Below are 24,680 nucleotides of genomic sequence, written 5' to 3' on the forward strand. Positions count from 1 at the left end.
AAGGAAACACTGGGGGGTCTACCCTCTTCAGAAGATACGAGTGTGTAGATCGTCCATGACCTATCCTCAGCCTACACAATACTATGGCCTCTCTCCGTGAAGGCCGGAAAGGGGTCCGCCACACGGTGGTTGTCTCCTTAATTGCTCTCAGCTTGTTGGGAGTTTGGATAGCTAGCCACTCCGATTCCCAGGACGCCAAGATGGTTCAACATATCTGAGAACAAATATCTTGAGCAGGTACATTAATAAGTCTTGGAGGTAAAAGTACCGCTTCCTTTGCAGCTTTATCCGCAAGTTCATTTCCCGCAATCCCAATGTGGCTTGAACGCCACACGAAAGTATTCTGGTGCCAGCATCACTTAACCTGGCTAGAATGTCATGAATCTGCTGCACCAGTAGGTGTTGAGAGAAACGGGTTTCAATAGACTACAGAGAGCTTAACGATCAGTACACATAAGAAAATAGTTCCTTTCATCACCCAGTGCAAAGTGCAGAGCTTGTAAGATGGTGTAAAGCTCCGCAGTATACATGCTATATATACTAGGAAGCAAGATCTTCGTGCTTATATCATCAGTGACGAAAGAGCAACCAACATTTTCTCCAATTTTAGAACCATCCATGAAGATGTCTCGCGGCCGGATAAAGGTGAACGAAGTCCTGGAAATACCTCCAAAAAACGGAGGAATCTGTGTTCACCTTTGGTCCATGCAGTAGATCTAGACGTATATCCAGTCGCGGAACCAATCACAGAGGTACCTCGCTAAAAGTCTGTTAAAGACAACCACTGATATCTATATTTAAATCACGACAAGCTATCAATTCGAAACCCAACCAGCCATTCGGCATTCGGCCGGTCTTGGTACCTCAAGTGGTACTGGGTACTAAAGATGCATTGATAGCTTGGATGTAGCGGCATTTCACTAATTTTGGCAGCGTATGTGAGGAGTAACTGCTGCCTTCTTGTTCGTAAAGTTGGAACTCCTGCTTCAGCGAGTAGGCTGGGAATGGGGCTAATACGGAAAGCTCCCATTGCCAATCTAACTACACTATGGTGAACACTGTTTAAAAGACTCAGCGTCTGCAATGACTGAAGGAATCGTAACTATATCTCCATTAATGGAGATTCTGGGGACTGAGGGCAAGTTGTGAAATCCGACAATACGGTGGAGTTTTTTCCACACTTGTGATGACGGAGTATGTGCCGTCATGGAAGATGTACTTTTCCCACGTAGCTTCCTTACTTTCGAATGTTGCACAAACTGATGTTCACAATACTAAAATTTCTTATGATCCCTTAACTTCACGAGTTATATTCATGGAGAAATAGATTTACAGTGCTGTGCTATGTAAATAGATTATATGTGCTTTCCTTCTGCAGTGGATAATAAAACGTAAATATACTATATACGAATACATATAATATAGTATATAATATACTTTTTGCAGATAATCCGATGGATGAGTACTACTTGTACATTCTACGGCAAATATTTTATCTCCAATCCTGCATTGGTCAAGATATTTTTTTTTCTTTACGTCGCATCGACACAGATATGTCTTATGGCGACGATGGGATCGGAATGGCCTAGAAGTGGGAAGGAAACGGCCGTGGCCTTAACTAAGTGTGAAAATGGGAAACCACGGAAAACCATCTTCAGGGCTGCCGACAGTGGGGTTCGAACCCACTATCTCCCAATTACCGAATACTGGCCACACTTAAGCGACTGCAGCTATCGAGCTCGGTGGTCAAGATATAAACAACATGTTTATATTTATTACCTCAATTGAATAATGGAGCATTTTTCTTCTTAAAAAAAAAAAATTAAAACTTAGGTAACTCAGGAATGAGCATTTTAGTACTGTTGTTAGATCAATAGGATGGTTTAACTACCTACAGAATATATCTTAATTATCTTGTATTCTGTGTCCTAGAGCAACTTTAATGACGAATTCATAAATTTAATGTTTTCATGAACGATTCAATTTTAATGGCATTTTGAACTAATGTAGATGTTTAAAATTCACCATCCTATTACTTTAAGAGACTTTTAATGAAAATATGACATTTTAAAATTTTGAAGTATACGTGTTTGGACTTGCTGACCCAAAAAAAATTGAGATTTTTATTTCAAACTATTAACTATGATTATTAGCAGCAAGAGGCCAAAAAGGGCCCAAAACATATACTAATAATAATTGTTGACATAAATGTGTTGAATAAGGTGAATTTGACTTTTTTTCTTTTTTGCTAATGGCTTTACGTCGCAAAGACACAGATAGGTCTTATGGCGACGATGGGATAGGAAAGGCCTAAGAGTTGGCCCTTCCTACGAATGTATCACTACCAAAGTCTAGTTCTCTCACGGTTAGTAAACCTTTATTATTTGTTACCGATGTAAAGGTACTGGACATATGGCTCAATATTGTGCTACTCCCATTCCGGGAAATGCCTGCAATCTCTGTCCGTAGGCAATGGACGAGTTCAAGGGACAAATCTGCCTATTCAAGTGCATCTTTCTAATAATAATCACCTTTCTACTAGACCATCTCCTTGATGTTCTACGAGCCCTCTTACTGCAATGAGCCTAGAATTTGGTTCTCATTTTTCTTCCATTACCCCGGATTTCTCATATTGTAGCATTGCTTCACAATATCCCTACTCTTGCACTTTTAATTTCTGGTTCAACAACTTCTTTAATTAATTTAGAACTTTTCCCAATCTCTTCAGAACATTTTTTCTCATGTTCAACTCTCTCCGTCCTCACTTGTCTGTACTTCTGCATCAAATAATGTACTTCAGATGCTTGGCCAAGTAATGCTTAATGTAAAAATTCAACGTTTTTCTTGGCAATACTCTTTTAATGTTGTCGAAGATCTACCATATCCATTAATTTTGGGATATGATTTCTTTCACCACACTGGCTTGATACTTGATTCTTTCAACTCTTCTATTCGTTCTCATTTTTCAGACATAAGGGTCCCATTAGTGAATTATGATTTTCCTCCTTCACATTTTTCTCCTGTCCTCCAGGATTATGTTTATTGTAACCATTCTCAGTCTGATCAACAATAATTTGTTACTTGAGTTTACAGATGTTGTGACCCCTAAATTAGGGGCTGTTACCAATTTTAACGCTCAAACTGATCTCACCGACACCACTCCTATTCGACCCCCTTATCACCTGAGCCCACCTAGAATTAATTCTCAATCAATTTATTGATAAAATGCTTGCCGATAAAATGTTTACCACAGAGTTCACATATGCACTTCGAGTCTGGGTCGTGGTATATCTTCGACCTACAGATTATGTGATGGTAGCCGTGGACTGCCATGGAATTTACAAAATGTCTCAGCTCCTAGTACCCTCTATTTCTGATTATGCCTCTCCCACGTTTATCTTCGATAAACCCAATGGGTCCTTTCGATTTATAGTTGATTATAGGAAATTCCAAAATTATCTACGATGCCTACCCCATGCCTAAAATTCAAACTGCTTTTCAGCATTTTACCAATGCAAAATATTATCATATAAACTTTATTGTGCACAAGTTGTGCAATATTAGGATACATTAATCAATACAGAGGTCTATGATTGATTTCACACAAATTTTACACGACAATACGTGATATCGGTCACAATGTTTACCACAGAGTTCACATATGCACTTCGAGTCCGGGTCATGGTATGTCTTCGACCTACAGATTATGTGATGGTAGTCATCGACTGCCATGGAATTTACAAAATGTTTCAGCTCCTGGTTTGTGCCTGTCCATGCTCTGTTCATCATGGAGTAGAACTCTGGCCATATCTCCTCCTTTTTCTTCTCCCTCTCTAATCGCAGTTTCTTCCAGTTGTCTGTACAGGGCAGATTGAATTTCCATCTCAGGTCCTCTATTAGAAATGTTTCTCTCGTGAGTTCGTACGCTAGTCTTGACTTGGTGTACTTTGAAATTCCGAGGGCTGCTTTCAAAAATCTGGCTTTCACTTTTTCCATTCGTATTAGGTCTTTATAGCTTAACTTTTCCCATGTTATCTCTATTCCGTATGTTAGAATAGGAACGATTTTGGCTTCAAAGAGGGCTAAAGCTGTATCCAGGGAAAGTTTGCTTAATGATATGATGTCGTAGATGGCTTTGGTTGTGGCAGCTGCTCTTTGTGTTGTGTGAATTCTGAATGAGTGTGCTGTTGTCTGGGCCATTACGCCCAGATATTTGAAGCTGTTCATAGTTTGTAGAGATTCATGTTTGAGGTAAATTTTGTCCCTTGCGGATAGGCGTCCTCCTTTCCAGAAGACCATGTGTACAGTCTTTTCTGCGTTTATTTGCAGTCCGTTGTGTTCAGCCCACGTTCCTAGAGCATTTATTCCTTTCTGGAGTTTTTTAGTATCGTGAGAACCCATCAACATGTCGTCGGCATACATATAAATCTTGAGGGACGGAGCAGAAGTTCTTACTACTTGGACCACGTCATGTGTGGCTACGTTGAACAGAAGGGGACTAAGGGGGTCTCCTTGTAACACTCCGTTTGTCTATATAATTTCTTGCGAGGTTGTTACGTTGTCTGAAATTATGGTGTTTTTACTCAGGATGTTGTGTATCAAGACGCTTAGTTCCTTGTTTTGTTTCACCATCTCTTCTAGTTTGGCGCATGTTAAGGCCCTGTTGAGATTGTCGAATGCTTTTGTAAAATCGACGAATACTGCGTGGAATTTTCCTTTTGGGAATCTTATTTCCTCCTCTATGTCGTCTATGAGGTTTTTGATTGCATGTAGGGTACTTCGACTTTTCCTGAATCCAAATTGTTCCTCTGGGATCTTGTTGTCAATTTCTTCTGTTAGCCTTATCTTCACTAGATTCGTCAGAATTTTGAGAAAGTTGTCCTCTAGCGCGATTCCCCGGTACGAGTTTGGGTCAAGTGGCTCTCCTGTTCCCTTGTATAGCATTCTAATTTTCGAGGTTCTCCAGCTCACCGGGATTTGTCCTGTATACAGACATAAGTTCATCATGTTTGTGATTGCTGGGATTAAGCTGCTTTGATGTGCTCGTTAAATATCCCATCCGGGCCTGCTGGATTTTAATTCTGCATATAACCAAATACCCCTAGATGATAGCAGCTTTTATTACTCCCAAGGGTCTGTATCAGTTTACGAAAGTACCTTACGGATTAAATCTCGGTTCACAAATTATACGAAGATTTGTTGACTCCCTTTTTGCTGATATAAAATATCATTACCGTATCTATTCCTGTATGTGGATGACTTTTTAATTTACAGCCCCGATTTTCAAACTCACATTAAACATCTTCGTGAAGTGCTTTCTCATCTACATTCTGTTAATCTTACAGTCAATCCTTCCAAGATTGTTTTAGCTCAGTCTTCTATTAAATTTTTGGGATATATTCTTTCGGCATACCTCCCAACTTTTAGAAATCAAAAATAGGAAGATTTTTTAATTCTTGGATTTCATCAAGTATATTGCGCCACGGTCTTGGTAAAAAGAGGACATGATAAAAGGCATACATATCTACAGTTACAATGCAAATTAAACATTACATTTAAAATCTTAAACTAAGAAAACAAAAACAATTGTAAGAAAATGTACCTAATAATCATTCTCATTTATGACACATACATACGAATAATAACATTTAGACAGATAAGTCAAGAGCTGACTACAACTTACCAAACTGTGAAGAATATACACATGTAGGTGATAGAGACTGCTGTGTTTACTTGTTTAGCATTGAACTGGCAGCTAACTTTGCCCTCTTCAACAATGCATTGTCATACTGCTGCTCATAACACTTTCCACAGACTTCATTTGACCACCAATAGTTTACTGAGATTTTAGTCATTCAGAGATGATCGGAATTGTGTCCTCGTCTTTTTTACCTGGCTGAACAATCTTTCACACTCAGCATTGCTGTGTAGAATTGTCAATATTGAGAGCATTACTTTTACGATTCTATCAATTTGAAACACTCATCTGCATCTCGTATATCCCCTATAGCAGACCAAGAACAATCTACTCTTTCTTCTTGCACAACAGACAATGGTAAATCCTCCACTTGGAGAGCACAAAACTGGCACTGTAATGCATCCATTGCTTCTTGGCCATCTTCACCATCTTTCACTGGCAATATAACAGGAAACTTTGAAACAAAATACTTTATGGCATTGAAGGAAGAAGTCTGCAAAGAATTTATCTCAGCTACTTGAGTATTAACAAAAACATCACTATTCAAGTTAAATTTGTGAATAATATAATCACAAACTGCAATAAAATAGTTCCTGACATGCAAATAAAAGTTTTTCTTCTCCTCAGGTGCCAGATTTTCTGTAGGCCTAAGATGAGATGTTGAACAGCCAATTACTAAATCATCAGCTTTCTGATTCTTTCTAGTGTGATAGACCACTTCTAAAACTGTAGGATATTTTTTATAATCACTGACTTAACAAACCTACACAGAATGTCCTTCAACATATCCGTCAGCATTGATCTTATGACATGAATGTGAGATGATTGTGACTGAAGAACTTTATTAGTTTTCTCAAAAGTAGGGATGATAAATGCCAGAAATGAGCAAAATACTTTATTCAAGTTTGAAGACAGAAAAAGAAATAGTCTCTCCTCTCGTGAAATACTGGCAGTGCAACTATTGTCGCGGCCACAAAATTAGGCGGGTCAGAGAAACTGCGCTGTTGCCAAGGTTATGTAGCAACTGGCGAAGAAATGTCTAACTGAACACATCATTTCGGAGGCAAGTTGTTCTCTCTCAAGCTCCTGATGTTACTTCATACAATATTTCGAGACAAATTATACTACAAACTTCAGAAAAGACTGCTGATTCCAGTGGTATAACTATTTTCCATATAAACCACTTTAAATAATTATGAAAAATAAAATCTTGAACGAGTAAGTTTAAATCCGTAGAATCATGTATTGAAAATTTCAGTAAGCGGCCAAGTTTTTATTTCTTCAGCCAATAAAATTTTGTCTGCGGGAAAAATGTAAAAAAATCGCCTGACATATTTTTTATCTGAAACATATTTCCATGAGTCTTGTAATTTTCCTGGAAAATGGCCCGGAAAGCAATCATGAGGCAGTTCGGGGCGCGCACCAGCACAGGCTGCAGGACCCCGCAATTACTTTCGGATTACATATTAATCCGTATCAGTTTTATTACATTATAAATATTTTAATACTGTATATTGTACCAAGTAATATAGGAAAATAACTACTTTAAAGAATAGGTTTGCATTAATTTACAATGAAGTAAGAATCGGTTTCTGGCTTCAAGGCAATCTGAAGTCACTGTCATCACTCATCTCACTATCTGTCGAGTCGTCTCCTTTCTTTTGTCCCTTACTATTTCCTTGGCCCAATCATCTGTTTGTACATCTTCTGCGTGATTGAAGCACTTTCCCCAATCTGCAGCAGTCACACAGTCGATGGCTTCTGACGTGAGTTTTTCTACGCCCTTTATTTTGAATGTCTTGTTCCTCTCTGCCACTTCTCTCTTGACTTGAGCCCAAATCAATTCACATTCACAATCCATCTTTAACTGCACTTACAATGCAAACTCAACAGCTGCTTGACAGGGAATGACTCGGGTAAGGTGGCCTGGAGCAGATAGGCTTCGGTTTGACAGCACTGCACAATCAGCGTTGCCAATCCGTGCCCGGGGGGTAAGCGACTCTCGACCATCTGTCGCTTCACCGTTCCTATAGCTGACAACAGCGCAGTTTTCCTCACCCGCCTAATTTGGTGGCCGCGACAATAGACTCCTTTACTTTCTTCACAGATGGAGATAAACTACTCTCCGCTTTCCATTTTCCAGAAATAACAGAAGCTTGGTCTTGTACTCTACTGACACAAGGACCAAGTTCCATTTCTGTATCTTCATGTGCCTTTAGCTTGGGAATTTGGAAATAGTTCAGAGATGTGTCTGTGCCATTGGACCGCTTTACCTCATCCTTAAAAAAAACTCTGAAGTAGCTCCCATTCTGAAATCAATCTTTCCAAACATTTCCCCAAGGATAACCAGCGTGTACACACATGCTTTAATATTTTTCTAACATCAGTTTGGTACAAAGATTGATACATTTTGAGATGATCTTTTCTCTTCGAGCCTTTGTCTAAATAATAATAAATATCAATTAGTATCTTGTCAATTTTGACAAGAAGAGAGTCTGCACCCTTCATGGCAGCCAAATTAATCAAATGACATGGTCATCCCATAATAATGTTTTCGCACTGCTCTCTTAGTTTAGCAGCAACACAGTTTTTTCTTCCCATCATAACAGGAGCATTATCTGCGCTGAAAGCTATACAGTTTGTTATCGGAACGTCATATCTTTTCAGTACATCCAGGAGCAAATTAGCAATATTAATACCAGTAGAACTGCCTTCCAAATTTTCCATGGATAGCAAACGATTTTCAATCTTTTTCAATTCCTTGTTGAAAAACAAGACAATAGGATAGAGCTTACCATCTTTATCATTGCTGCCATCAGTAGAAATCGCAAAAGGTTCAGTCTTTAAAGTTTGAATCACCTTACTATCTGTACCTCGGGCCATTTCATTAATTATGGCAAGATGTTTATGTTCTAGCACACGCATACTTATTCGCAATGTCTGAATCTGGGAACATCTTTCTGAACAATGGCCCTGCGTGATCAGAACAAGACAGTGCAAGGTTATGTTCGACAATGAACGCCGTGAACAAACATTCTGCTCGAGTGACTGCATCATCACCTACAAAAAAATGACAATTTTTTGTTCCTCTCGAAACAGCTAGCACTATCTTTGTGTTTCTGTGTAACACTGAGCTACAATATCAGTTTTCCCTCCATGCGAGATATTTATATCACACTGACACATGGAACAAAATGTATAATAGTTTCCTTTATTAGACTGTAAAATGAACGGAAATTCAGTTTTATAGGTATCCCTGAACACTTGGATATAACGTTTCTTATGTTTTGCAGTCATCATGGGAAGAGAAAATACCACAAACTGTCACCGACACAACTCTCTGAAATACATTGAAGTCATTAAAATGATGAACTCTGATCAACACAAAAGCACTGAAATACGCGAAACTACCACATGCAAAACAGACCAATATGTCTCATACATTATTAACATATGACTTTGACAGGGGGAAAAAAACAGAACCACAAGAACAAAACACGTGGTCTAAAACTCCAACGAAACTACGCACAGAAACGACCGCATGAACCACACATTAACAAACTCACTCTTTCGTCCCGATCAACGGAGTCCCTAGTGGTCGCTAGTGCGCGTGACCTTCTCTGACTCGTAGGACGATTGCCGTCCCGAATTCCCACCTGAACAGCATACACGCTGCTGTAGTGAGCGAGAAATACGATACACAAAGGCGACGGATGATCCGCCCGCCAAATAAAGCATCAAATATATATGCTTAAAAGCGAGGTTGCGTAAATTACGCAAGCACATAAGAATTTGTCCTAGGGGAAGAGTACTGACCGTACTGGAGGTTATATTGGTCAAAATAGGAAGAAATAAAAAATAAATCGGAAAACCGGAAGACGAGTTAAAAATAGGAAAGTTTCCGGGTAAATCGGAAGGATTGGCAGGTATGTTTCGGGTAACAGCATTTCTGTTGACCCTGATCGTGTTTCTGCAATTGATCGTATTACAAAACCTAAAAATCTGAAACAATTACAAACATTCTTAGGAATGGTTGTTTTGTAGTAAATTTATTCCCCATTTTTCACAGATCACTGAGCCACTCAATTTACTTAAACGAAAACATATCAAATTTCACTGTGGAGACCAGCAGCAAGATACATATCTCTCTCTCTCTCTCTCTCTCTCTCTCAAATCAGCTTTAACTAAAGCTCCTATTCTTCAAATACCTGATTTTGAAGTTTCTACGATCACCTCTGACGTTGCTGTTGGGAGAGTCTTCAATCAAAACGGGGACGGTAAACTCTTTCCTATTGCTTATTTTAGTCATTTGCTCATGCCTATGGAATACAGGTATTCCATTTATGAAGCATTAATTCTCACTATTGTGCATTTTTCTGATTATCTAGATCATCGACAATTTCTTGTCCAAACTGACAATCAGGCGCTATCCTGGCTATTGAATAATGCTCCTAAAATAGGCAGAACCAGGCGATAGTTGCTTCGTCTCTCTTGTTTTAAGTTTTCTATCAAATTTGTGTCTGGCTATCAAAACTCAGTTGCTGATGCTCTCTCTCCTCTCTTTGACCAACCCCTATCTTTACCTATAGATCAATCTCTCTTCTCAAGAAGTTAACACAATTTCCTCTTTAATTGATTTTCCATTATCTTTTGATTCGTGTTATCAACACTAATCTACTGATTCCTTCCGCAAAGAAATTAAGACTTCTCTTTCTAGCCCTAGCTATAATGGGCCTTTTCATATCCTTAATAATTTACTGGTTTTTAAGCCTACTCCTAAATCTACCCCTAGGGTTGTCCTTCCTTCACTTCTACGTTCCATGCTGTTTCAGTACTATCATGGTTCTCCTACTGGGGGACACTTTGGGTGCGCCAAGACTTATTCCCGGCTAGCATCTCAATTCTTTTGGCCGAATATGCGCAGGGATATCTTTGATTGGGTTAAATCTTGTGCATTATGCCAGAAACATAAACCCCCAAACACATTATCTTTTGGCTCTCATTCTGCCTCACTTTCTACCTATCCTGCGGACAGATATTACATCGATATTGTCGGCCCCATTACCCCATTACCCTTCTTGATGGTTTTTCTAAGTTTTTAATTTTATGCCCGTTGCGTAAAAGTTCTGCTCATACTATTATTTGGCTCCTGAATGACAAAATCTTTCCTATTACTGCTTTACCTAAGTACCTGGTTTCTGATAACGCTACAGTTTTTACTTCACGATCTTTTTTATGACTTTTGCTTTGCCAACGGTATCAAAAAAGACTTTAACTCACCTTACCATCCCCAAGCCAATCTCGAGGAATGATATCATAGGAATTTTAAGGTCCTGTGGTCCATCTTCCGTTTTGTAGATCAACGCCATTGGGATTCTGAATTACCCGCTTTTGCATTAGCAATTAATTCCACCGTAAATAACTACCACCTTTTCCCGGCAAAATTATTTTAGATAGACATTTGCAAACTCCTTCGGGTTTAACATGGGATTTACCTTCTTTACGCCTTTCTTTGCATAATCAAGTTTCTCAAGCCGATTGCAAAAGAGCATTAGCCAAATTGCATCAGGCACAGGAGGTTCACCAACGGATTCACAACCGTGGGCATCGTCCTTCAAAATTTAAACTTTCTGATAAAGCATTGTTAAAAAACTATCCTCAAAGTTCTGTTATGGATCACATATCCGCTAAACTTTGTCCTCATTGGACATGCCCCTTTTCGATAATTCAATTCTCAACCCGTCAGTGTTTTATTACATGCGGAGACTGATCCTTCTATTATTAAAAAGGCCCATGTCTCTCACTTGAAACAGTATTTCAAATTTTAAAAAAATTATCCTCTTTTGCTCTGCCCAATTTGACCCTCCAACTACACTCGGGTCAACTGGACTCTCCCATCCGCAAAAAAGGAATGTTTCATTTTTTTTCTCAAAATGGGAATGGGTTATTTTTTTTCCTATTTCCTAGACCATATTCACGTTTGTTTATGTTATCACCTCTATGTGATATCGAATTCTCTTGATGTATCCCCCTTCCTCCCCCTTTTCCTATTTATGTAACTATACTCTGTTTCTTGCCGAGTCTGCTTTTGTTCCAGCCCTTCTTCTCTGATGTTGCATTTCTTGTTCCCTCTTCGTCCGTTGTCACACCTCGGATCTGCACTGACTCTTCGCTTCCGGAATCTTTAGGATTCCCAACCCGCCGGGGGAATATGCAACGAGCACTCACATACTTGACTTCGTACGACCACTATTTTCTCGTACTCCGCACAACTTTCTCAACACACCGCTACAAGCACTCATCTACTTGGCCTCGTACTCCCACTGCTGCTTTGCATATTGCCCAACCTGCTGGACACCTCACTACGCACCGAACTACCACTGACTTACATCACGGTGTGTTGTTTCTCAAAGCCCTGTGTGCTTCGCGAACTTTCTTTCGCCCTATAAATTCTTCCCCCGACTGCTCAGTCTTCAGTCCAGCACTGATACCGAGTGAGGTCGGAGGGTCATCCTACAAGTTCCCAGTAGTTTGCTGGGAAACTCTACTTCTCTTTCTTCAATATTGGGTGAGCAACAGTGTATTATTATTATTATTATTATTATTATTATTATTATTATTATTATTATTATTATTATTATTATTATTTGCCCAGTGGACTGTATAATGCAGACGTAACTTAAACTTCGTGAGCATAGGCAGTGCGATCGACACAATCAAAGAAAACAATTTATAACTGCAACATGGAATGTCCAACACTGCTTGACACGAAAGGGAGCAACAGATCTGAAAGGAGAACAGCTCTTGTTGCCCACAAGCTTTCTAGACTGAATATTGCTGTACCTGCCTTGACTGAAACGAGATTAGCCAGTGAAGGCTAAGTTACTGAATCCAGTTCAGGATATACCATCTTTTGGAAGGGTAAGGAAGATGGAGAGCATCATATTCATAGTGTTGGATTTGCCGTGAAGATAAATATAATTGCTATTCACCAACTTGTCCCAACTGCAGTTAATGAAAGACTTATGACACTCTGTATACCACTCTCTAGAAATAGTTACATGGCTCTCATCTCTGCTTATGCTCTGACATTAGATGCTGATGAAGATGCTACAAGCCAGTTCTATAACTTGCTTTCCATAACCATCTCCAACATACCAACTAAAGATAAGCTCTTCCTACTAGGTAACTTCAATGCCAGAGTTGGGAAGGATAATCTGCTATGGGAAAATGTAATGGGCAAACAAGGACTTGGCAGTTGCAATGCCAATGGATTGCTGCTTCTCAGTCTATGTACCAAACATGAACTTTTCATAACTAATAGGCAATTTTACCTACCTAATCGCTTCAAGACCACATGGATGCACCCTTACACTAAGCATCGGCACATCCTTGATTAAATCATCACTTGACAATGTGATAGGAAGCTAGGAATGTTGATTGCTGGACAGATCACAATTTGCTATTCTCTCATCTTAGAATTAGTCTTCCCCGTAAACCACCCAGGTATTTTCAAACCCCAACCAGGCAGAAGTTTGAGACACTTACAGTTTGAGATGGACCCACTGCCATGAATTTCCACAACATGATCTCCGACATGCTGGCAAGTGCTCCAGTCAACACAAAGAATGTTGACCCGGAATGGACTACATCACGGGAAGTAATTGCAGAATCAGCTCAGAAAATGCTGGTTTTAAGAAAAATGTAAGACAAGACTGGTTTGATGACAACAACAAAGAGATTTTGTGCATCATCAATGCTAAACGAGATGCCCATCTATCCCTTCTTCAAGATCCATCTTGAGTTGCAAAGAAAGTGTGCTTTTTCAAATTCAAGCCTAAATGTCACAGGCAAATAAAAGAAATAAAGAACTGGTGACAGCAGAAAGCTCAGAAACTGCGAAGTACATCTGATGCCCGAGACCTGCATAACTTCTACCCTGGAATAAGGGAGTTATATGGCCCAACTCGTTCCTCCTCCGGGAAACTGAAGGCTGCTATGGGAAAATGTAATGGGCAAACAAGGTCTTGGTAGTTGCAATGCCAATGGATTGCTCCTTCTCGATCTATGTACCGAGCATGAACTTTTCATAACTAATACATCAGATTTGGTGTTTGAAGGGGAATGACGGCAACATGAAGAGGATAATCTACAAGCACGGAAGCTCCGTCAAGCTCAGTTCCGCCCTCCCCCAACCATTTCATGTGATCTGTGTGGAAGTCATATGAAACATATTCACAAAGCTTTGTGAATGTGAAAATGTAAATTGCTGACGAATATGTTTATTCAGATACGAGTTGCAGCCGACAACTAGATGGCAGAGTAAACCAAATCTCTCTTGGGTGTCTATGGCCGAGTTTTAATTTACTTTGTTGGGTAAACACCAAATGTGTCGCCAGAGATCTCTTACATGCTGACCTTGCATGACATGGAGAGTTGCAGGGCACTTTTTTGCCCTTCAAAAATTTGACTACCTTTGCCGGATTTGAAACCGCTATCTTGGAATCCGGAGGTCGACATTCTACCACTGATCCATAAAGAGAGCTTATCCCCACGAGGTACTTTCACATCAATTCACATCAACACTGTAATTAAACTTCAAGAGAACTTTATCTCTTACTGAAACTTATAACCAAACTTCTCACTTACTTACTTTTTTTTAAATTAATTAATTAATTAATTAATTAATTAATTTATTTATTTATTTATTTATTTATTTATTTATTTATTTATTTATTTATTTATTTATTTATTTATTTATTTATTTATTTATTTATGAGTTGCTACATAGGAGTTTATGTATTAATACAAGTATGTGGTATTTAAGTCTTTTGTCGGGTTTTAGCCAGTAAAGTTCTTCATAGTAAGGAGTTATATGCACATCATATCCCCATGCACTTAATGGCCTTTAATGAGCCTTGCCCTGCCCGGCGACCGCTGCTCAGCCCGAAGGCCTGCAGATTACGAGGCGTTGTGTGGTCAGCACGACGCATCCTCTTGGTCGTTATTCTGAGCTTTCGAGACCGGGCCACCATCTCACCGTCAGATAGCTCCTCAATTCTAATCACGTAGGCTGAGTGGACCTCGAACCTGCCCTCAGGTCGATAGAAAAATCCCTGACCTGGCCGGAAATCGAACCTGGGGCCTCCGGGCGAGAGGCAGGCACACTACCCCTACACCACGTGGCCAGCATATGCACATCATAGCTCAAGTTAAAAATGAATCTGAGGCAACAGTTGAAAACTCTCTGCAGTTTCATCATTTGTTCCTTAGTTGCGTCAACAAGGATTATGTCACAGTAGTTGAGGATAGGAATAATTAAAGTCTGCACTAGTCTTTGTTGCATGTCTGGTGGTAAGACCTCTTTCTTTTCAATGGATGAAATGAAGCAAAAACTTTGACATATTCTTTTGGTATGTTCCGTCCAATGTAGAGTTTGTCATAGTCATGCCAAGGTTTGCCACTGTTGTACTGTACGGAATGATTTTATCATTTATTAGCAGAGGTGGAGTATGAGCACTGCTGATCACACATAGTAACTTCGAGACCCGAAAATGATTGCTTGTGTTTTTGATGGGTTTATGAGAAGCCTATTTTGATCGTGAGTATTCACTTAGTTGTTTCAAGTCAGCATTTATGTTTTGCAATGCATCTGATAATTGCTTATTCTAAAGAGGCTATATATTTGAAAGTCATCTGCAGATAAGTGGTATTTGCATGATTTTAGTATAGATGAGAGGTCACTGATGTACAGTGAAAAAAGTAGTGGTCCCAAAACACTACCCTGCAGGGTGCCTAATTTCCTAAGTCTCCATTCTGAAATGCTGTCATGAGTTGTTAGCCGCTGCCAACAATAATTCAAATAAGATGTAAAGAACTTGACCGTTAAAGTGTCGAACTAGTAAGATTCCAATTTCCTAATTGTTGTCAAGTCTATTGTGTCAAAAGCACCACTGAAATCCATGAATGTGAAAACAGTCACTTGACGTTCCATACCAAGTCTGATGTCTTCTGTCACTTTAAGGAGAGCAGTTGCAGTACTGTACCCCTTCTTGAAGCCTGACTGCAAGGCGTCAAGGAGAGAATGGTCATTTAAATATTGCAATACTTGTTCGTACACAAGTAATTCCAAAGCCTTAGAAAGAGCCAGGAGGATATAGAGACGGGGCGATAATCAGAAGGTAGTTTAGAGTCAGGTTATTTAGGTACTGGAATAACATTTGCGAACTTCCAGAGATGGAAAGGTACCAGTCTTAAGACAGTAGCTGAAAATGTGTGTCACAATAGTAAGGATGGCACCCATAACATTATGAATAAAATGTATAGGGATGTTATCTATACCTATGGCTTTAGATTTAATTGAATAAAGTGCTTTCTTAAGTTGGTTGCCAGAAACAGCTTAGAAAGTAAAATGCGAGCAATTAGGTGATGGGGTAAATGAATGGTATGCATTAATGTCTGGCTGGTTAATTAGGTGAGGCGGTATTCTATCTTCTGAAAAATATGCAGGCCTATTAAGCTCATCAGGAGGAAGAATTGGTTCAGTCTGTTGCTGCAGACTTTCCAAAATATCCAGTGAACGAAGATGTTTCCAAGCGTTACTTGTGTTTAGTTTACCTGAAAGAGAGTTTAAGTATTTATATTTCTGATTTCTTAGGACTTGCTTGACTCTGTTCCTAAAAACACTGTAGTTTTTAAAATCACACTCATTGCAAGTTTTCTTGTACTTCTGGAAACATGCATCACAGCAAGCCAACATATTTTTTTAATTTTGTCATTTAACTACGGGCATAGAGGGCGACTGACTTTCACAGGTAGTTTGGGAGCATGCTTGTCACAGTCCAGTAACAAGAAAATTTAATCTATCAACTTTTGAGTCAATGTCATCTAGTACTATGATATCATTCCATGGTAGGTTACAAGCATCATACATCAGATCCATCATACCATTATCTGCTGACAATTTCACAACTTTGTCAAGGTCTTTTTGGAGTCGTTCACAATCATGTAAGTTATTTACCGCTCTATACAACACACCTGAAAAAACCCTTATCTGTGATTCCACTCTGTTTGTTTTTACTAATTGCTTTACGTCGCACCGACACAGATAGGTCTTATGGCGACGATGGGACAGGAAAGGCCTACGAATGAGAAGGAAGCGGCCATGGCCTTAATTAAGGTACAGCCCCAGCATTTGCCTGGTGTGAAAATGGGAAACCATGGAAAACCATCTTTAGGGCTGCCAACAGTGGGGTTCGAAACCACTATCTCCCGAATGCGAGCGATTCCGGTCTTTTAATAGGTACTCAACATATATACATAAGAAAACAAAGGTCCAATAATACTGCCTTGCAGGACCCCCATCTTAATCATTAGAGAATCAGATAATGCTTTGCCTACTCCGAGTTCTATTCTCTAGAAATGTAGCCACTCATTTAGTCACTCTCTTGTCTAATCCAACAGCCCTCATTTTTGTCAGCAGTCTCCCATGATTTACCTTATCAAAAGCTTTGGATAGGTCAACAGTGATACAGTCCATCTGAACTCCATAGTCTAAAATATCTGCTATATCTTGCTGGAATCCTACAAGTTGAGCCTCACTTGAATAATAGTTCCTAAACCCTAACTGCCTTTTATCAAACCAGTTAGTAATTTTGCAAACAAGTCTAATACAATCAGAAAGAATGCTTTCCCATAACTTACAAGCAACACATATCAAGCTGACTGCTCTGCAATTATTGGCTTTATGTTTAGCACCCTTTCCTTCATACATTTTTTTGTATGTCCATCACTGCAGTTTCTCTATAGGGCTCATCTGGTTTTATGAGCACAATGTCTGGAATAACTTTCCCTCTAGCTGGTTTCATCACTTTCTGATTCAGCTGTTCTTCCCAGTTTAACTTATTTACCATTTGTTGGTCATGATATCAGTCATTCACACTACCTTCCTAGTTAATATGTGGTAAACTGAGATAGGCCTACCTACTACAATAGCATTCCTTTTTGTGGCATTCCCCAGGTAGAATTTTACTATCCGTTGTCCAACCTTGGCAAATGTTACCTGGGAGTGCTTTTAGAAGAGAAATGTGTTCATTACAATAGCCAGGGACCTGCCACCCCATCCCCAGAAGTACTTTACTTTTATAAATAATCAAATGTAGCACGCACAATTCTCCTATAGCTGAACAGATCCTAACACTGCCATATAATGGAAAATGAGGTCCCATTCCCGAAATCAATACAAATACATTCAATTTCCAACTGCGCAAATAAATTCACTATCCAGCACACTTCCTTAATTCAGCGTTTTGCCACTATCAAACAGAATTCGCCCCTATTTTTGTCACTAATCAGACCTAACCAGTCCAGACCAATGGCTTTTTCATTGGCCAGCATACTTCATTAATTCGAATTTCTTGCCACTATTAAATATAGAATGTGCTACTGTTATCCTACGGAATACTAGAAGCCTTAACCTGCTGACCCCCTTTGCTTCCCCAAGCACAATGCTTCTGTCACCAGTTTGTTCCTAACCTTTCCTAAGTTGGTAGCCTTGTGCTGCGCACAGTCACATCTTTCTCAAATCAGTCATATCAAGCTTAGATGCATACAGTCCAAGTAGTGACTGCCGGTGTTTATGTTTGGCAGTCCATAGTAAAATTCTGCCACATTAAGTTAGCAATTTTTTTTTTGTTGTTGTTGCTATTGGCTTTACGTCGCACCGACACAGATATGTCTTATGGCGACGATGGGACAGGAAAGGTCTAGGACTGGAAAGGAAGCGGCTGTGGCCTTAATTAAGGTACAGCCCCAGCATTTGCCTGGTGTGAAAATGGGAAACCACGGAAAACCATCTTCAGGGCTGCCGACAGTGGGGTTCGAACCCACTATCTCCTGAATACAGCAATTTTTTTTAGAAATAAGGCTTTCAACTAGAATTTTATGATTCCCACCTGTAACTTTTGTGTAGCTTACAAATTCTTCTTCCACCAGCATGAATACCACCATTCCTACCCTGCCTTGATGATAAACACTCCGGTTACATAAGAAAATTTTGTATATCCGTAGTATTAGCCTATTTCTGTGCCATACCAACTGGTTAGGTACGGCATTCCTTTTCCTGAACTTCTTAATCCTACTCTAAAAATATTACTGCAAATACTTCTTTTGTGGATATTTCTCTCATTTGACAACTAGCAGTTTTCTTAGTAAAAAAGACAATTACAATCTAAAAAAATTACAACTAAAAATAAATTTGCCGCCTCTGTGGTGTGGTGTGATCAGCTGCCACCCCCACAGGCCCGGGTTCGATTCCCGGCTCTACCACGAAATTTGAAAAGTGGTACAAGGGCTGGAACGGGGACTACTCAGCCTCGGGAGGTCAACTGAGTAGAGGAAGGTTTGATTCTCTCCTCAGCCATCCTGGAAGTGGTTTTCAGTGGTTTCCCCCCCTCTCCTCCAGGCAAATGCTGGGATGGTACCTAACTTAAGGCCACGGCCGCTTCCTTCTCTCTTCCTTGTCTATCCCTTCCCAACTTCTCATCCCCCACAAGGCCCTTGTTCAGCATAGAAGGTGAGGCCGCCAGGGCGAGGTACCCCAGTTGTATCCCCCGACCAGTCTGAAGCTCCAGGACACTGCCCTTGAGGTGGTAGAGGTGGGATCCCTCGCTGAGTCGAGGGAAAAACCGACCCTGGAGGGTAAACAGATTACGAATGAACGAAAAATAAATTTTATGTCAATTAAATCTGAGGCTAACACGGTGCTTTATTAAAAAACACACCTGCATTTAAAATTCACAGAAAACTATTTAAAAAAGCCAAAAAACCATAACATTTTGCATCCTGGAGGTAATAATCACTTTCAGAGATTAAATTAAATTTTCTATGAATACAGACACAAGTATATACCTTGGCCTCCTCTAAGGTTTACACCCCACACACAATATGTACCAATCCAAACGAGTCTGCCAGACTGAGTGGCTCAGATGGTTGAGGCACTGGCCTTCTGACCCCAACTTGGGAGGCTCGATCCTGGCTCAGTCCGGTGGTAAGTTATTTGAAGGGGCTCAAATACATCAGCCTCGTGTCGGTATACTTACTAGCATGTAGAATTCCTGCGGGACTAAATACCAGTACCTCGGCGTCTCCGAAAATCGTAATAGTAGTTAGTGGGACGTAAAGCCAATATTATTATTAATATAGTAATTTTTATTATTTCAAATGAGTCTGTTATATCTGATAATTTGCTTTTAATAGCTTATCACTTCTTTGGGTAAAATTAATTACCTTTTTTTTTTTTTTTTACGTCGCATCCACACAGATTGGTCTTATGGCAATGATGGGACAGGAAAGGGCTAGGAGTGGGAAGGAAGCGGCCGTAGACTTAAGGTACAGCCCCAGCACTGACCTAGTGTGAAAATGGGAAACCACGGAAAACCATCTTCAGGGCTGCCGACAGTGGGGTTCGAACCCACTATCTCCCGAATACTGGATACTGGCCGTACTTAAGCGACTGCAGCTATCGAGCTCGGTACCAAATTACTCTTGTTAATTTTCTCGCAGTATAAATCATTTATAATATACATTATTAGGGATTTTTTTTAACGACGCACTAACACATCGAAGATTTTCGGCAACGGAAGGGTGGGGAAGGGCTAGAAATTGGAAGTATGCGGCCGTGGACTTAATTAAAGTACAGTCGCATTTGCCTGGTGTGATAATGGGAATGGGAAACCGCGTAAAAACATCGTCAGGGCTGCCAACGGTAGGATTCGAACCCACTAACTCCCGAATGCAAGCTCACAGCTACGCGACCCTAACAGCACGGCCAATTCGCTCAGATCACCTCGTTTTCTTGCTTCAGCAAAAGCCCAAAATGTATATTATGTCTATAACTACGGACCGTGAACGCAACAATCTAAATGTGCACATTATTACATTCTTTGGAATAGTAAATCTTGTCTAACATGTACGATAAGATTTCAGACTGTGTGCTAACTCCATAAAGTCTGGTAAAATATGTAAATAAAACATCTACGCTTGCATGTCAAGTCGGGAGGTATAAAATATCTCAAAAGTATGAAAAGGCGTAAATTCCTTAGCACAGACGACGAATAACCTATAACAAAAAAAGTTGCAAAATGGAATAATTTGTTTTGGCCTATTTTCTTCATAAATAGATATACAATAAAGTTAACTTGGTAACCACACATTTCAGCGAGCCATTAATCTCTCAAAACAGGTGCTACTGAGTATACGTACCCCGAGAAATAGTCATCAACAGATGTTTTTGACATGGGTGATAATCTACAAGAGAGATGTCAAAATTCTTGTGTCAAAACTCACCGATCATCACAAACACTTATTACACCGTCTTCGCCTGGAATTATAATAGCTGCATTTATATCATCGTTGCAACCTTCTAACTTTGATAAAAGCACAGGTTTCTTCGTAGTACTAAATTTATCGCTATTTGTCCCAGGAGCAGGTTTTATTTCGGCAGCCATGTTCATCAACTAACCGACGCCTTCTATGTTACTGGAAAGAAACTGTCTGTTAACTCACAGCCGGCTTGATGCAAAAACGTCAACAGTACCAAATGGGCTGTAGAATATTTGCAGACACATGACCAACTAAAATCCTCAAACTACAATTCAGAGAAAACATGGCTGCCGTACCGAGCCAAAGCAAACATTGCGACGTATAACCTAATAATAACCGTAAGATATTTATAGTACCAAAATATGTATATATGGATCTCAAACACGCAATATTTGAAATACATTTGAAATACAAAATAACAGTGGTAATTTTAATTGCGCTTTATCTAGGACAGTATGTCACATACAGCGGGCTTTCAAAGCTTTACAACAAACAGCAATATGCTAATGACTTTCTGCAGAATAAGTTCCTTGATACACACAAGTTGCGTGCCTTTATTCCTCACTCCAATATCTTCCGCGTAGGCATTATACGCGGTGTTGAGAAAGATCTAACTGAATCCGATATTCTTACTTTACTTCAGAGTGACGTCAAAGTTCATTCCGTTCATCGCCTACGCCGTAAATCCCTCCAAGATGGTCAGGCAGTATATCTACCAACCGGCTCCGTAAAGATTGTCTTTTGCTCCAAAACGTTGCCCAAATATGTTTCAATCTATCATGTAATGTTAGAAGTCAATCCCTTTATATTTTACCCCATTATTTGTTCCAAATGCCAGCGTTATGGCCACACCATACGCAATTGCCAGTCCACTAACTTTCGCTGTCGCAACTGTGGTTTGAATCATCCTACCTCAGACTGCCTTGCTAATGTCAAATTATGTGTACATTGCAACCGGGAACACGAAACCGGTTCAACAGATTGTGCTGTTCATCAGAAGCAAGTGGAAATCAAAAAACTCATGTGCACTGATAACATCTCCTTCTCAGAAGCTTCTGCTCGACTCTTTCCACCTACTTATTCTGAGTATAATAACATTCAAGAATTTCCTCCCCTACCCTCTCAACATCCTTCTCCTATACCAGACGCCCCTCGCAAACGCAAATTCACACAAGTGATTGTTAAGGATTTGCCACCTAAACCTTCTCCCGGCTATGATAGAGCTGCGTATCTCCAGCTAGTGCAATCCACTACATCCTCTCGCCCCTCTCAATCTCTGAGTTATCAATACCCCATTCAACCCAGTCAGCCCACTCCCTCAACATCGAGCCCGTCAATGCCTCTGCAACCCGCACAGCATCCTCAAACAGGTACTACACTCCCTCAGCGGGGACATGTCCATCAGTGTGTTCTCAATCTTCTCCTGCAGCTTACTCAACTAATTGGAGATCACCCCAATATCTTACCCGTTATTAGTCAACTTCGCGAAAGTTTACACCTTATCTTTAATAATGGTAGTACGCATCCTTCAATGGAATGCTAGGAGCCTACAAAATAAACAATACGAATTCAAAATTCTCATGCACGAAACGTCTCCTCATATAGTCGCTTTGCAAGAAACTTGGTTTTCTCATACAACTCACTTTTATTTTCCAGGATATTCTATCGAACGCCATGACGGACCAGGATTTGATGGTGTCGCACTTATGAAACATACTTCGTTATCGTACACTCCATTACATATACAATACTTAATACCAAATACCTATTCCCTAGGTATTATATATCAGAACACGTATGTTATAAACTTGTATAATCCCCCTGATAACTACATCTCTTTTGCCCAATGGTTCAAATTTTTTAATCAGTTTCCACCTGATACCCAACTGTTGTTTTTGGGAGATGTCAATATTCATCATACTCAGTGGGGAGCCCCGATCAACACCTCCAAAGGCACACAGTTCTTACATGCTGTAACTCAACATAATCTCTTGCTTCTGAACGATGGTTCCCCTACCAGGCTCACTTCTCCTGGTTCGTTGCCTAGTGCAGTCGATCTATCACTTTGCCGCAACTCCATTGCCTCTATAACCACGTGGCGGGTACTCAGTGACACTCACACAAGTAATCACTTTCCTATCCTCATTACTTATGGCCACGGGTATATTACTAAAAACCCACTTAACGACCATTATATCGCTCCGCTACGTTCCCTGAAACAGTTCAATGCTTCGTGCTTTAACTTCTACATGGTAGCCCAATTGGAGACCTTCCCTGTAACAGAATTATCCTATCACTCACTGCTCAAAATAATAACACAGTATCTGGACCTATACCATCCTTTTACACCGCCATCAAACTCCATGACAACTGGTGCCTCTCAATTAAAGTGGTGGGACAGTGAATGTCACCACTTAATCCTTAAACGCAAGAGACTCTTCAAAATTTATCGTAAAACTCTAACCCCTTCACACTACTTTCACCTCAAACATCATATTGCTCATATCAAACGTGTATTCAATCAAAAACGACGACAGGCCTGGAAGAATTTTATATCCTCTTTCCATAACCATATTTCTGCATCTCAATTATGGAATGCTATCCGTGCTCTCACCCGAGCTTCCACTCACGTCCCACGCCCTCAAATCCCGCCGACTATTCTGAATGACTTTCTAAGGTCCCTCACTCCAGATCATGCACTTCCACCTTATACTTCAGCTATCTCTCCTTCCACTCGTCAGTGTTCAGTCCTTTCACGTCCCATCACTCTCCCTGCGCTCACGTCCGTTCTTACTTCCTGCAAATCATCCACTCCCGGTCCTGATTATATCTCTTATGCCATGTTACAACAGTTGCCGACCAAAACCCTACACGTGCTCGTTCAGTACTTTAATTTTGTGTTACATACTACGACTCCTCCTCCCGAGTGGAACACTTTTTTCCTAGTTCCGGTTCCAAAGCCTCGACGTCCAATGACCTCCCCTCACAATATTAGGGGAATAATTTTGCCGTCTTGTATACGCAAACTATTTCTTAAACTCCTGCTCCAAAGGTTTCTCTGGTACTTAGAATATTATTCCCTCCTTCCCAAGTATCAGTATGCTTACTGTAAGGGTCGAAATGCTCAGGATGCGATCAATATGCTTATAATAGACATCTTATTAGCTAAATCTCGAAAAGAACACACTATTGCTGTCTTCCTCGATATACGAGGTGCCTTTGATTCCGTCCCCCTGAATATGTTATGGGATGTGTTATCACAGAAAGGCATCCCAACCACTTTCATCACTCTTCTACGTCATCTATTAACGTCTCGCACTCTAATCTTCAAACCTCCTCTCACTACGCCATCCCCTCGTCAAGCTACTGTCGGCGTCCCTCAAGGTGATATCTTCAGTGGAATACTGTTCGCTTTATATTTATCCGGCCTCGAACAACTTGCCCTCCAATCTGCCCGAATTCTTATGTATGCCGACGACATAGTTCTCTACTTTTCCCATAAAGACGTAGATGTTGCTCGCAAATGCATAACACGGCTGCTCATTCAAGTTCAGTCCTGGTTACACACTCATGGGTTCTCTTTATCACCCGATAAATGCTC

General features: G+C 40.1%; 1 protein-coding gene across 1 annotated transcript in view; it reads right to left on the minus strand.

Moving 5' to 3' along the window:
- Wdfy2 (WD repeat and FYVE domain containing 2) overlaps positions 1-21,223 on the minus strand; it is a 125,805-nt gene extending 104,582 nt beyond the window's left edge. Inside the window, exon 1 of the mRNA XM_067150727.2 lies at positions 21,044-21,223. Within this exon, the coding sequence (XP_067006828.2) occupies positions 21,044-21,210 (167 nt within the window). The 5' untranslated portion in view covers positions 21,211-21,223. The remainder of the gene's footprint in view (positions 1-21,043) is intronic.
- Positions 21,224-24,680: the final 3,457 nt, after the last annotated feature.

The sequence above is a fragment of the Anabrus simplex genome, chromosome 7, assembly GCF_040414725.1.
Source record: "Anabrus simplex isolate iqAnaSimp1 chromosome 7, ASM4041472v1, whole genome shotgun sequence".
In the NCBI taxonomy this organism is placed as follows: Eukaryota; Metazoa; Arthropoda; class Insecta; order Orthoptera; family Tettigoniidae; genus Anabrus; species Anabrus simplex.